The sequence below is a fragment of the Dinoponera quadriceps genome, unplaced genomic scaffold, assembly GCF_001313825.1.
Source record: "Dinoponera quadriceps isolate SergipeBrazil2010 unplaced genomic scaffold, ASM131382v1 scaffold2982, whole genome shotgun sequence".
Classification (NCBI taxonomy): domain Eukaryota; kingdom Metazoa; phylum Arthropoda; class Insecta; order Hymenoptera; family Formicidae; genus Dinoponera; species Dinoponera quadriceps.
The window spans coordinates 165,210-180,918 of record NW_014557404.1 but is presented as its reverse complement, the minus strand read 5'-3'; the positions used below and the strand labels follow the sequence as shown (position 1 = coordinate 180,918).

At 49.0% G+C, this 15,709-nt stretch overlaps 1 protein-coding gene across 7 annotated transcripts in view; it reads left to right on the top strand.

Moving 5' to 3' along the window:
- The window catches only part of LOC106749075 (nesprin-1), a 127,008-nt gene that overhangs the window by 66,094 nt on the left and 45,205 nt on the right, over positions 1–15,709 (top strand). For 4 of the 7 annotated variants that reach the window (XM_014628143.1, XM_014628145.1, XM_014628144.1 and 1 more), the window contains 5 exons: positions 2,518–3,328; positions 3,418–3,576; positions 3,666–4,028; positions 4,153–4,263; positions 8,369–15,589. In XM_014628143.1, the coding sequence (XP_014483629.1) occupies positions 2,518–3,328; positions 3,418–3,576; positions 3,666–4,028; positions 4,153–4,263; positions 8,369–15,589 (8,665 nt within the window). Of the gene's footprint in view, positions 1–2,517; positions 3,329–3,417; positions 3,577–3,665; positions 4,029–4,152; positions 4,264–7,459; positions 8,060–8,368; positions 15,590–15,709 lie in introns of those variants that run through there. The other 3 variants (XM_014628149.1, XM_014628147.1, XM_014628148.1) reach the window with 1 other exon arrangement.

Sequence of the window (15,709 nt, the reverse complement as noted above, 5' to 3'; positions counted from 1 at the left end):
GGGGGGGGGGGGGGGGGAGCGTCGTTGCGCGACGTGATGAATTCGATTCGGCCGCGCCGGGAGACACGCGATACGCAATTTATTACCACGCTGATTTGCTTCGCGTTTCCCCGGACTTCCCGGACTGATGTAATTTTCGTGTTTCATTACACGGAGCCGGAGGGGCCCCGAGAACGCGCGAAATAAGATCACCGTCCGTCTCCGTCGCGGCGGCTTCGAGGTGTTCGAGCGCGCGAGGAGCTTCCGTGTTACGTAAAATGGACTTTCGGTCGCGCGAGAACGTGCGACCGAGCTTCCCGTACGGCTTGTAGCTCCGTTTTAGCTTCGGGTGAATTTTCGGCTGCGGCCCGTATTTCGGCCGCAGTGCTGCACCTGCCGGCCGGCGATCATATCTCGCGCATTCAGAGCCCCGGCGCGATGATGTCATCGTGCGAAAAGAATCGTGCGCGAAAGTTCGACATTGACAACGAGATAGAGAGAATTTTGATGGTCTCTCGAGAATGGCGGGACAAGGTGGGCGAGCTCGCCGCGAAGCTAGTTTATTATCAAGGATATTCGATGCAGAAAGAAAAAAAAGAACCTGAAATACGAGACGCGGCCTTAACGCGCATCGCAAGATCGTGGTGGATTAGTGGAAGCTCCGAGCTAATAGCGAGTAGGTCACGGAGAAGAAAACTGGGTAAACGCATAATCAATTTCGAATTCATCATCCCGCGCGCGAATCATTCCGAGAATTCGATTCAGCGAAGAGAGAGAGAGAGAGAGACGTGCTGTCATCTCCGAGAAAATAGATCGTCTCGACGCGCCGGCCATCGAAATTACCACGCTTTCCTTCCGAAAGGACGATGACAGCATGCGAGTTCCTCGTAGATGACATCAACGTTGAAATTACTTCTCATGACTTATTCACGGTGCACAACCGGTAGCTGACGATCGTGCAACCTGTGCTATTTCCATTTGCTATATAATAACAATAACGACAGCCGTTCCGCGTCCCGACGGTGAACATTGAAAATCGTACGAAGATATAAGACGGAAGTCGCGAGAGTGGCGTCGGCAACGGGCCCGTTCGAAAATGATAACGAGCGGCGCAGCCCGACTATTCTTACATCCCGCGATGTCGAATAAATAATCGCGTCGGTGAAGCGCGCATAGCGGCGGCTCTTTCTTACGGCAGCTACCTCGCTCTCTTACAGCATCGTCGTCATCATCATCATCCTCGTAGTATGCGCGATCGCGCGCCCGCGAGTGTGAATAGTCCGTTGAAACGCTACATACTTCCTCCGTCTACTTTTAGCCAAGGCTGGCCCGACTTCGCCTGGGTCCGGGCCAAGCCGTGACGCTCTGCCGAAGCACAGCGACACGTATTTCCGATTCTAAATCCGTCTCACCTCTCGCCGCGGCTCACGATCGCGTTTGAGGCTACCGATTGCTCCGTGAGATTCTTTTTCACGGGGAGTTGCGCACACGACTTCACCTCCTGCCGGCCTCCTCCTCGTGGCGGACGCCATTATCCGTCGTCACACTTATTCGGAAGGTCACGCATGCCGCGTGCAATTTCACGGTCGAACGATCGACGTCGTTTTCCACCTCTTTCCAACGTTTCACCCAGTTTTCTTTGCCACTCGCACTCTTCGAGTATAATTGATGCCACATGTGCGTTCGACCTTTTTTCCCGTAAAGAGGGGAATTAACAAGCGATGCTTCAGTTTCAATGGCGTCTCATAATTGAGTCGACTGTGTCCTTTCAATCTTCCCTTGAACGTTGAAATATATGCGCGATACGCGGTCAACGTAGATTTAAAGGTCGCAGCGCTTTCTTCGAGGAAGTTTCGCAACGCATCTCGTATCCGATGCACGGAAAAGAAGAACGCTGGATTCGAGTAAATCATTGCCCCGACATTCGTCAGCAAATGTTTACTTGGATTAAATAAATCTTACTCGGATCAAGTAGATGTATATCTTACTTAGGTAATTTGTTTGGGAAATATCTGACTTGGATTAAATGAATATTATTTAACCCGGGTAAAACTTTGCTAGGGAATGTTGGAGTAATTATTTACTTGAATCTAGCACTTTTCTTCTGCGTAGGTTAATGTATCTTCCGAGAATTATGAAGAAACAAATTCTTCTATTGGACGCGGGATGCGTTCTAGAACTTACATAAAACTTACCTAAAAGAAAGGTGTTGCAACTTGTTTTGTAACCGACTGCGTACAGCCGGCAGATTTTGAAGGCTGCAGCATTCTCTTCTCAACGAGTTTCGCGGCGCATCTCGTATCTAAGAGGAAAACGTGTTTTTTGAGAAGGAGCAAGAAACGGATATAAAAGCGGAATACGTTGCGGAATTCATCGAGAAGAAGTGTCGCGACCTTTAATCCGCCGATCGTGTGTGTGTGTGCAACGCGCATAGCACACGCAAGACGTGCATACTTGTAAGAGAGCCGCTTCCGAATCATTGGGAGAAGCGACGTCTCACGAGGAGAGGAGTCACGCGTTTGCACCGGTCATTTTTAGACTCGTCGACTCGCTTCGGGGCAAGTCCGAGAAGACGAGCGAGGACTTGGAGGCTCTCGAGAACATCGAGCGTGAGATCGAGCGGCTGCGGAAGCGGCTGAACGAGGCGCGCGAGCGCGCCTCCGGCCTTTACGTTTTCGGAGTCGATCAGGACGCGACCGAGGCGGAGCTGGGCGAGCTGCACTCCCAGGTCGAGGACCTCGTCGACACCGCGAAGAAGTTCTCAGGAGACACTAAGGCGCGGTACCAAGCTAGCCAGCAGCTGGTGCCGAGTGACGTGGCCCAGCATCTGACCGCGCTCGAGCTCTGTGCCGAGGCGACGGCGCAGGCGATGGAGGAGAAGCAGCGGGAGCAGAAGCGCGCCAGAACCACCAGGTCGGATTACTTGACCGACGTGGACGAGGTGCAGGCATGGATTCGCCAGGCGGAGCTCAAGGTGCAGGACAGGTCGGTCGAGCCGGCCGTCCTACGCGAGCACCTCAGGCAGATACAAAACGAACTGGGCGCGATTAGCGACAAGCTCGAACGACTTACGAGAAACGGACGAATCATCGTCGAGAACACGAGGGACGACGCGGAGAAGGAGCTGATCAACAACACGATCAGCAGTATCAGCGAACAGCTGGCGCAGGTCAAGAGCTGGCTCGAGGAGAGGAAACAGATCGTCGGCGACACAATGGACGCCTGGCAGAGGTTCCTCACGCTCTACGAGGCGGTCAAGGCGTGGACCGAGGAGAAGAGACAGTTCCTGGTCGAGCCGCTGAAGCTCAGCACCCTCGTGCAAGCCAGGCAGAGACTGCACGAATATTCGGTACGTCCGCCGCGACCGGATGGTCCCCACCTCGCGTCGCTCTCTAGGTCTGACGCGGATGTCCGCTGAACGCATGCTTCGTTTTGTAGACGGCGGTCAAGAGCTGCAAGCAGGTGAACAAGAACCTCAGCGACATGGGCAGAGAATTGGAGAATATCGGTCAGGTGACCAGCGTGGGAGACTTGCCGGAGAAACTGGCGGAAGCGGAAGAGGGCAAGGTTCAGGTGGAGGGTCAGCTGTTGGAAAGGGTTAGTGTATAGGGTTTCGGTGTAGGGCGAGCCGCCGAGATAATCGCACGCACGGCGTTATTCCCGGAAATTGTTGCGCCAAATTGCAGAACGCACTGCTGCAAGAGGCCAGCGAGGAGTGGGAGCAGTGCGAGAGGAAGATGAAGGACGTGCGCGGCTGGATGGAGAAGGCCAGGCAGACACTGGAGTCGCCGCAGAACAAGAAGAAGCCGCTGCGCGATCAGCACGCGATCCGCGAGAAAATGCTGAGCGACATCGCGATCCAGAAGACGAAGATCACGATCTCGGTGGAGAAGCTCGAGGTGCACTTCAGGTCCGGCATCGGTGGCGACAACCGGGTGAAAGAGGCCGCCGACGATCTGATCGCCGAGCTCAACGCCCTCCACGGCACCGTCAAAGAACAGACAGCTTCCTTGGAAGTCTGTCTGGCGCAGATAGATCAGTATCAGCAGGTTAGCGATCGCGAGAAACGGCGCCCGTTTGCGAGATTTTCGCGCGCCACCCTCGGACGCTGTTCGTGTCGCTCGCGATTGGTCATCCGATGCCGATTGCGAGATTGTCTTGTTTCCATTTCAGGAGATTCAGCAGTTGCGCCAACACATCGTGCAGGTGGAGCAGCAGCTGAGGACGGTGCTCAGCCCGACGTACCTGCCCAATGACCGGGAGAAAGCTCTGCAGGAGCAACAGGTAGGCACACCTCTCTTTCCCTGATTTTTCTCTACCACCTGCACAAGCGCGCTGAAGCAGCAGTTGACTTTTGCGTTTGCCCGATACCAACTCGAAACCACCACCAAGGAGAACGCGCTCTTCCTCGACATTGTCCCGCGCGTGCGACTCGCCGGGGGTAGTTTTCTAGTCGCGTTTTCGCCGCGCGATCCAGGCATGTCTCTCCTCATTCGGAAAGAAACGATCGCGCGATTCGGGAACGCACGGTGACCTCTGACTAACCGTCGATCGAGCCATTATTAATCATGTGTAACAACAACCGACTTCCGAGTTATTCGCCACTTTTTCAACCATCGAAAGATAGAGCAAGAAAAAAGTATGATAGAGGATTGTTTCTTTTTTTCTTCTAAAATGAAGGTCTCTCGAGAATTTGTCGAATGACATTTATCGAGTAGTGAAGAATTTGCTGAGAGCATAAAAATAGCTGTCGCTTCGTGGAAACCGGTATTGAAAAAATGGCTGATAACTGTATAAGCAACTAGATGGTGGAGACATTTTGAATAAGACGTCACTTGCAGAATCGCAATTGCTGACATCCAAATGTTCAAGATGTTGCCGCCCCGTGTCTGTTGCATCCACCTCTCATCCCGCACCTTGCCTTTTCATTTAAGTGCATCCTATTTTCGTAACCTCACGCGCCGAAATCTCTCACAAAGTATCATTGATCACACGCACCGACGCATCACTTCATCGCTGAGAACTTCATTCGTTGATTGAACTATCTCACCGTTGATCGCTCACTCCTTCGTACTTGACCTCAAATTAATTATCGCGCGAACCGGATTTTGCACGCAATTTTCCAAATTTTACCATTGCATCACCTTACTACATTGAGAAAAAGATCTCTTCAAATTTAATCAATTTTATCCAAACGAATTTCATCATTGGCTCCAAAGAATAATGTTTCGATTAATAAGTACGATTGTTAGACTTTCCAATGAACATGTATCTTTATTTTGAATAAAAAATTTATTTGTAACGAAAGATAATTTTCTCATGAAGAAATTATATGTTTTATTTTACATATTTATTATAATCAAATGATATTTTATTTGGTTAGAAGATATTATTTCAAATAATGACGTTCCTTTTCTGTTAAAAAATGGAGCTTTCTTGAATGAGACAATAAAATTTTTACTTAAATAATATTTCATACAAGTATATGTTGTTTCTACGAAACATATTTTAGTTAAATAAATGGAAACATTAAATCTGAAGGAACCTTTTTCTCTGTGTACCAGATATAATTACCAGATGTAATCTCACCTACTAACATCTACTAAATTTGCCTACTTTGTTACCTACTTTTTCTTTTTTTCTATAATAAACAACGCAAGAAACGTAAAATCGGTCGGAAAATCGGCTTTTTGTTCATACGGTAATAGTCGAGCCTCGAAAAGTTCTCGATCTCGTGTTCGTCATGGTGGTACATCGCTTACGGGGTACTGGTTGGTATCATGTTCTAACTACGTTGTTTCGTTTTCCTTTTCTTACATTTGCCAACACACACACACACACACACACACACACACACACACACACACACACACACACACACACACACACACACACACACACACACACACACACACACACACACACACACACACACACACACACACACACACACACACACACACACACACACACACACACACACACACACACACACACACACACACACACACACACACACACACACACACACACACACACACACACACACACACACACACACACACACACACACACACACACACACACACACACACACACACACACACACACACACACACACACACACACACACACACACACACACACACACACACACACACACACACACACACACACACACACACACACACACACACACACACACACACACACACACACACACACACACACACACACACACACACACACACACACACACACACACACACACACACACACACACACACACACACACACACACACACACACACACACACACACACACACACACACACACACACACACACACACACACACACACACACACACACACACACACACACACACACACACACACACGTATAGCTTACTCCTCGAACATTACCCTAGAACTCTGAAAGTCATTTAATCTACGACACCTGTTCTACTGTCGTTCCGAAGGGGATTACTTGATTTTGCTTGTTTTTGTGTTCCTTTTTTCTGGTTTTTTCGTCGTTTTACTGTTATAACTTGCCACGCGTGTACATCGCAACACCTTCGTTATATATACGCTCACACGTATATATGTACCTATATATATATATATATATATATATTTTCTTTTTTTTTTCTTTTTATATGCGCATTTTTCTATGTGTGCGCGCGCGCGTGTGTACGTAAATAAGCATCACGCACATACGCCGCTTACATTCTAGAATGAAAGACCACGTAGCAAAGCGCGAAGTACTGCCGCACATTCACGTAAAGCGTGTCACGCACCGTTCACACACGTTTATGTATCCCTCACGTGATCTCCGGGCCTTTGCGATACACCCGTGTGCAACTCGGGAGAACACGTGCAAGTCGCAAGAAAATCAAGTGACCTCTCCGTTCGCGTGTCGAAAGATCATACGAGACAGACACGCAGACAGAATGCCGAAATTTCTCGCTCTCTCTCTCTCTCTCTCTCTCTCTCTCTTTCTCTGTCTCTCTTTCTTTTACGACTTTGCGTTACTTTCTGTTTTGTTGCTGTTCCGTTGCTCTCATTTTACCAGTTTTATATTTCATTTATGAATTTTTCTTTACTACACCCCCCGCTCCCCCCTTCACACCCTATTCGCCTCTTCCAACGGGAAATCGCCTGTGCTACTTTATCTGCCGCTATCATCCTCCTCGTACGCCATCTCTTCGTCGTCGTCGTATCTCTCGTGCTCCCTCTCTTGCGATCTCATCTACGTCGTCTACGTCCTCGTTGTCTACCGGGGTCGTCGTCGTCGTCGGCACATCGCTCATCATCCGTCACCTACTTGGTCGTGTCCGATCTCCTTGTGCTCTACTCTGTCCCGCTCCTCGATGTCATCTCCCCTCCCCCTGGCCCGAAATGAAATCGCCAACAATCCTGACTCCGGCTCTCTCGCTCGTTCGACGTGTTACGCGTTATTCTCGTTTTACATTCGTCCAGACCTGTCGCGAGAAAATCAAGTCCTTACAAAGTAAAATCCAGGCACGCGCCGAAAGGTCGAAGCTACTCGTGCAGCGTGGCACACCAGACTTGGAGCACTTGGACCCATGACAATAGAGATCTACCCCCGTGTACGGTTCTCGTCGTTGTTACTTCGACCGCCTGACTCGAGTAGAGAGGGCACGAGGGCTTCGCCTTCGACTTCACAATGACGATGACACATCGTTACCCGTCGTTTTGGCAGTTGAAGAATAACGACGACGACGACCGGGCCCATGCGTTCCACGCGCCAAAGATCGAGAAGGCAACGATGAACGACGAAGGCGGGACGGCTCGTCGCCGGCCGTCGTCTTCGTCGTCAGCGTGCCTCGGTGAACTCGAGCAACTACTGTTTTCTAGTATACCACGTATCTCTCCCTTTTTTTTAATTAAGTTTTTATCGAGCACTGATTTTCTAATAGATATACTCACTCTTCGCGAGATTCGCGATTACGTTGTCATGTATGCGCGCGTCCTTGATCCTAATGTCTATCTATGCTTCGATAGTCGTACAATGATGTGATTGAGCAAGGGAAAAATAAAAGATCCGTTTAATCGCCAGCCGGTGGTCCGAGCGTACGTTCATTCACGCGAGCCCCGTCACTTTAAGTCACCTCGCGCGCCTCGATCAAGAGAGAGAAGTTTTTGCCGACATGCTATTTCCCGACATTTGCGAACACACCCGGCTCGAGATCGAATCTTGGCTTGAAAACAAAAAAAAAAACACCGAAAAAAGAAAAGAAAAAAAAACCGATATCGCCTCTCACCCTCTAACCCCGCGATGACAGTAAAGAGACTCCGCGAAATTGACATAGTGTATATGTATTCCATTGCTGTGCCTTGGCTGACCCTCCGCGGCGGATAAAGCAGAGCCTGCAGGAACGGATGGAGGGTTGGAAGCAACGCGGCAAGCTCCTGATGAATCAGATACTCGCCGTAGACCCGTACTACGTGCCCAGCAACGAGTACCGGTTCACCGGCCAGGCCTCGTACGCCGATATCGCAGCGGGCCGCACCAGCCCGAACTCGAGAAACTGTAGCCCGTACAGGCAGCAACGGGACGCCACTCCTCCCGCCGCGACGCAGGTGTTGCGGCCTGCGGTCACACGGATGCAGAAGCTGACCACGGAATGTCCGCCGGGCGAGACGCAGCGGCGCGAGGCCGCGAAGACGCGAGCTCAGAGGGGCTCGGACGCGGAGAAGCCGAAGCCGCGCACGGAGATGCACGTGCAGGATCCGAGTGCGCAGATCGATGCGGAGGACGATCACCAAGACGTCATTCCCGAGGTCATCGTCGTCGAGGCTCGTCGAGGGCGTTCGCCCACGCGCAAGACCACCGTCTCGCCTAGGACGAAAGAGGTGGTGCGGGAGGAAGAGGCTGTTGACAAGAAGTACGACAATCCTCGGGCGAACCCGAGGCAAGAGGCACGGGCGGAGGTCCCGGCGAAGAACACTCTGGCGCCGCAGGACGAACGAAGGGGCCGTTCCCCGAGCCCCATGTGGGTGCCCGGCTCCACGTCTTACGCCGACATCCTTCGTGGATGCTTGCAGACCGCGCAGGTGAACGTCGCAACCGCGGATCCTCCCAGGCAGGAGATGGTTCCCCTTTCCGCGGAGTCGCGACGTGGCCACGTTGAAGCGGCTCCTCGCGCGGAGCAGGTGCCCGTCAAAGCGGACAAAGTTCCCGCCGGGGACGTGACGGAGCCCCAACGAGTCGCCTCCGAGTCTCCTCAGCCTCAGGTCGCGTCGCAGAAGATGGAAAGCGTGCAGATCGCGGAAGCCTACTGCCAGCCGGCGGAGATGCCCGCGGAGAAAATCGACGAGCAGAGCTACGGCAAGCCCGGCTCGGCCGATTGGACTGACAAGGCGCTGGAGGATTACAACGTGCTGCAACACCACGTGGAACCGGCTTACGTGGAAGAGGTGCAAGCCCAGCCCGCCGAGATCTACGATTATATAATTCCGGAGCCGGAACTGGTCGGCTTCATCGGCTCTCAGCTCGGAACGTATCCGGTGAGTTCGTACGTTTACGCGCCATCCGCCGGCCATCATCATCACCATCATCATCAGCAGGTGCAGCAGCAGCTCGACTCAATCAACTTGAACCCTTACAACAACGGCTCCCTGGCTTACACGCCCGAGCACTACGTCGCGCAGACCGCGTATCTCTCAGCGACGGAGATTTACCAGCAAACTCAGATACAGCAGCAGCAACAGCAGCAGCAACAACAATCTCCCGGTAGCGACGCGAGGTGCGCGACTTCGATGCTGATCCAAAACGCAGACAAGCCCGTTCAGATGCAGGCGTCCAGGCAACCGGAGGTCGCGACTGAGCCCATCGACAAGCCCGAGCAGGAAGAGCCAATGAGCGTTGCAAACGCAGCGGAAGCTGCGACGACGAATCAATCCGAGGGGAAGGATGCGGCATCGTTGGTTAATAACGAGATCAAAAACCAAACTTTCTCGTACGCGCAAATCCTGTCGCAGGGACTGAGCCCGCGCGTCACTCCGACCCGAGTCATCGGCAAAATATCGGCCGTGGAACACCGGAGCAAGGAACGATCCTATTCGCCTAAGGAGTCCCAATCGTCTCGCGAATTATCGCCGTCGCAGGAATTCAAAGTCTTCGGCAGAGACTCGCAACAGCCGCTCGCGAAATCCGAGCAGCCTAAGCAACCCCGCGAGAGCGACTGGGGCACGATGAAGAAACGGGAGATGAGGAAGAAGCAACAGAACGACAAACCCAAACCGGACGAAAAGAAAGCGCAGAAGTCCGATAAATCGAAGGAGAGACAGAAGAAGGACAAATCGAGTCCCCCGAAGCAAAGCGTAGAAGTGCATGATGAGCCTGTGATCGACCAGATAGTCGATAACTCAGGCAAAAAGGAGGAGAAAGCGGAGAAGCTCGAGGAAAAGCGAATGATCGATTCGGTGGAGGCGAGTCCACCGCAAGAGAAGAAACGCAAGCAGAAGAAAAAGAGGACGAACAAATCGGGCGGGGACGAAATTGACAAGGCGCTGAAAGAAATCGAGGACATGGACAAGCAGAAAGCGAAGTCTCAGAAAGATAAACCGAAAGAGCAGAGCAAAGATCAGAGCAAAGAGCATATCAAGCCTCGAGAATCCAATGCCAACGAGACGCTGGACAAATCTAAAGACGAGGCCGACAAGAAACAGAGCAAATCCGCCGAGAAGCCTAAAAAATCTAAATCTAAAGAAGCTGCAAGAGTGAAAGAAAATATTCCAGTCAGACAAGACGCATTGCCGAGTCAGATGAAAATGGCAGATCAAAGTATTCCTAAAGATGGCATGAAAATTGAAGAAGATACGAAAGGTACGAAAGATTTTATGAAGGACAGCGATATGAAAGATTTGGGCTCCAAAGGCGAGGAGGAAATCCGGAAGGGTAGTTCTAAAGAGGAGCTGAAAGATCAAACTCATATTACCGATGATACCCACGTTCATTCTAACAAACCTGACACTAAAACTAAGCACAAAAGCAAAACAAGTAAGAATACGAAAGAACGTACTGGGGAAAGCGCGGAAAGTACGGTTAAGCAGCAATCGAGTGTTCCAAGCGATACCACAAAAGAGAAAGCAAATATTGTCGCCGACGAAAGTTGTTTAACGGAGATTGTAAAAGTACCGGACATTCAACCAGTCGAGTTGAAAGATACAGTTGAGAAGCCGGGTACGGCCACGACGAAACAGAAAGACACGTCGAAGAAGGAGCAATCGTCGAAGAATAAAACAAAGTCGAAGGAACTAAAGCTTGAAGCCGAATACAATAATAAAAATCAGGAGAAACTTGAAAACGGTCTTAAAGAAACGTCCACAAGTAATTCTCCCGAATCAAATAAACCACTGTCTGACACGGAAGTTAAAGATACTAAATCAAGAGTGCTCGATACCGCGAAAGTCGTTGAGGTGAACGGCACTGTGAAAGGTAAAGCCAATTCGCGTAAGAAAGATAAGGCCTCTAAAGGTAAAGCAAAATCTGAGGCTACAGCCGATCTTACGTCATCGTTAATCCCGACAAGCGAAGTTTTAAGTGAAACTAAAATTTTAACGAGCTTTGATAGCGCGGACAAACTGATCGTTCTGAAATCGGAACAAATAACCGAGGAAACTAAACTTGTAGAAACGCCGGCAACAGATGCCAAGGAGCCCGATTTGAAAGAAGTGCCGAAGGAAATCATTTTGCCGTCTGAATTAATTCAGCAAACGGAAGAAGTAACACAAACTGATATTACACGCAAAAATGATGAAATAGTTCGCGATCAGACTGAAGTTAAAGAATCGACCGAGAGCAAAGTATCGGAGCATTATCAAACGGATGCTAAATTGGAAGTAGAAAGCATAACGGCTTCAGAGACGGCTTCAGAGACGGCAAATACAATAAGTGAGAAAAGAGTTGTTATTAGTGATACAGACGTTGAAAAAATCGAGAAGCGAGAAAAGGAGAAGCGCCAAATGAGAACAGGTAAGCAGAAAAAATCTGATAAAACGAAGATGCCTGGCACGCAAGATCGAGATAAGCCAAGGAAAGGTGACGTTGAAGTATCGCTCCCAGCCGAGAGCGAAAATAAATCTCTCGGGGAAGAGGATAAGCTCAAGATAGAATCTTCATCCAAATCTGTAATCGAGCCTGTAGTGGAGACCTTCGTCCAAACCGCGGAGAAAACAAATTTGGCCGAAGTAGAAGTGTCGGTATCTGGTGACGGCTGCCTTATACAATCTAAAACGGATGCCAAAGACACCGGCGATGTTAAAACAGACGGGAAAGATGTTACGACGAATGCTCCGGTTAATAAACGCGCGCCAGAGACTCCGTCGAAGAGTAAGAAGAAAGGTAAGTCGAAGGATAAATCAAAGGACGCTCAACAGGCGCGCAATATAAAATCCGAAGAATCTATGTCGAAGGCTGAAGTCGCCACGACAGAATTGGAAACTGCACAGCCGGTTACATCGATGAAGGAAAATGTATCCCACAACGAAACTACAGAATTTATCGAAACTGTCGTTACATCGAATGTAATCCCGACTTCGATTGCGGAAATCCCGACAACGATAGCAGAAACAGGTTCGACCGTTCCCACGGAGCTTGAAAATGTGGTTGAAATCCCTGCCATAGAAGTTTCGCTCCAAACATCCGAGACTTCTCCACAGACGGAAAACACTGCTACGAAGGTGGGAGAAAAACAACCAATTGTCGAGAATGGAAAAGTTGATCATTCTCCGCAGGAAGCAATTGTCAGAGATGAGGACATTAAGACCGATACACTCGTTAAGGATCCTTCAATCAAAAAGCCGCAAAATGCCGGAAAATCGAGAGATCTCGCGACTAAAGAGAAAACGTCGAAGCATGCCAAAAAGAAGAAACTCGAATTCACCGAACACCGTGCAGTTGAACAGACGAAACATTCCTCTCGCGATAAATTCTGCGAGAAGACCGTTTCCAAAGACGATTCGACGAAAGAGGAGGAAACCCCGAGACCCGCAACTTGCCCGACGGGCCAACGCGAGGTCGAGCGAGAGAAATTGGACGAGAGGCAACCGTCACCTCCGCAAATGAAAAATATTGAGATCCAGCGGAGACGGGAACTGCCAGAGAAGACCGTGGCGGAAACCGAGGTCGATTCCAAACTTCCGAGCGATTCTGCCGATGAGGTTGAATCACGCGGGAAACACGACGATGAAACGCGTAACGACAGTCCGCAACTTCCCTCGACCGGGAAGGCCTTGATCATCGAGAAAATGGTTACTACGGTAACCACCACTACCAGCGTTCCGGGATCCGTGAAAGTCAAGCCCCCGGACGTCAAGTCCGTGAAGTCGGTGGAGATCCTAGAAAACATACCCTTACCCAAAATCGTAGGCTCGAAGGTTACCGAGTTGATCACTTTGCGCCCTGAAACCGTAGAGGCTAGTCTTACCACCACTTACGCTAGGGTACCGAGCGACGTGGGTCCTGTTAGTAGTTGTCCGGTGCAATCGGCGGATCAAACGGCTAATTCTCGTAAAGTAGATTTAACTTCCCCCGCGAGCATTTACGCCGAGAGTATCGCAACGTCCGACGAGGTCTTGTTCGGTAGCGTGCGGGATAGGAGGAAAGTTTGTCCGGAAATTTCGCAAGGTCGGGACATTTCGAAGAGATCGCCGGTGATCGCCGCGTTCGACGGGATGAGAGAGGAACAGATCGTTCGCGTAGATGATAAGACGAAGGGACAGGAAGAGCTAATTTTATCGAACGAATTCGTACAATTGGGAGATCAATCGAAGGTAGAAATTCCTGAGGGAAAATGCGAGAAGGACGACGCGATAAGGGAGACGATATCCGATGACACTATTTTGCAGGACGACAATATCGCAGAAAATCGGGATATCGAAAATTCTATCGAGGAAAATAATGTCGCGTTGAATAACAAAGTTAACGAAGGCGCGTCAAATATTCCGATCATAAAGGAGGAAGAACGGACTGATGAAGAGAAAATCAATGTCGAAGTGATAGCTGAGAATATCCGAGAGGAAACGACGGGAGAAAAAGTACCGGTCGAGACGAAATGTGAAGTAAAACGGGAGGACATTCCCGAAATCGCGAAGGCGAGGAAGCAAATAGTATCTGATTATTTATTAGATCTTGTTAAGCCTTACGCCTTGGATCGTCACGCTTATAATCACGCGGAAAGTAACTTCTATCGCTATTTCAAAGTCGTTAAAACGATAAAAGAGCCGCAATCGCCTTCTCCTGTTGTCCAGGCAAGACCGGAGAGCATGATAAGAATTGTGCAAGAATCGGTGATGAAATCCGTCGAACAACCGAGTCGGAAGGAGTCCGAAGTTAGTTGCAGAAAGCATGCTCTTATCATGGAGGCGCCGAAATATCCTCTCGCCAGTTTTTACGAGTTCGAGTCGCATTGGGTGCGAGCTAAATCCGTCGCTGAAAAATCTCTATCTGTCTCATCCGATGATACCGAAATATCACAGGAATCTGTGATAGAAAAGGCGCCACAAGTCATCGAGGAAAAAATAACAAAGAATATAGCATCTGATCTTGAAGAAAGTACAACTCTAATTGATGAGGAGAAACTTAAAATGACAGAAATGAGTGAAAATGTAGAGATATCCGCGCCTCAAGTTACCACAATCGTAGAGGTGTCACTATCGGATAAGACATTGGATTCATTAATTATTGAAGATAAAGACAAGAAGCTGACGGACGTGAAACAATCGATACATTTGGTTTCCGACGATTTTTGGATGAGTATCTTAGACGAACCAATGGTCATCGATGATGATTTCGATGACACATTTGAACCGGAAACAATAACGAGGGAGGAAACAATAAATAAAATATTGACGGATGTTTGTATCGATGAACAAGATGAGAAAGGCGAAGGGAAGATGACGGAAGAACAATCGCCCAAAGATGTTTCCCATGTTAAGGAAGTTCTGCCATGTGCTGAATCAACTACAGATACAGTATCACTTAACACGGCTATTGATAACGTATTATTTAAAGAAGCAGATTCAATTATTGAAACCGACGATTCAATACCAATTAGCGAAACATCAGAAGTGAATGAATTCGTTAAATCATCCATAGAGAAAATTAGCGACGTTCAATTGACGAGTACTGATATGATAACAGACACGAATATGCATACAGACGAAGTTGTTGCGGAAGATAAAGTTAAAATCCTGGAGCAAAAGCCGGAAACTAAAGCAGCACCTGCAATGACACCGTTCGTGCACTTGGAATCCGATGACGCTTGGATGTCTCTTTTGGAGGAAGAAATAACATTGGATGACGATTTCGACATGTCGGAAGCTCAAGTAAAGGAGGCAAGCGAAGTTGAAAAAGAAGATAAAAAGCCTGAAAAGATGGAAAAAATCGAACAGCAAAAAGAAGAAATAGAAAAGGAAGAAGCGAAGATTAAAGTTTTGAGCAAAACGGCCCTACCAGAAGTTGAAATAGAAGGTAAAGAGTCTGAAAAGATGGAAAAGATCGAACAGCAAAAGAAAGAGATAGAAAAGGAAGAAAATAAAGAATTTGAAAAGACGGAAAAGATCGAACAGCGGAAAGAAGAAATAGAAAAAGAAGAGACGAAAATTGAAATTTTTAGCAAAACAGTCCTACCAGAAGTTGAAAAAGAAGATGAAGAGTCTGAAAAGGCGGAAAAGATCGAACAGCAAAAAGGAGAAATAGAG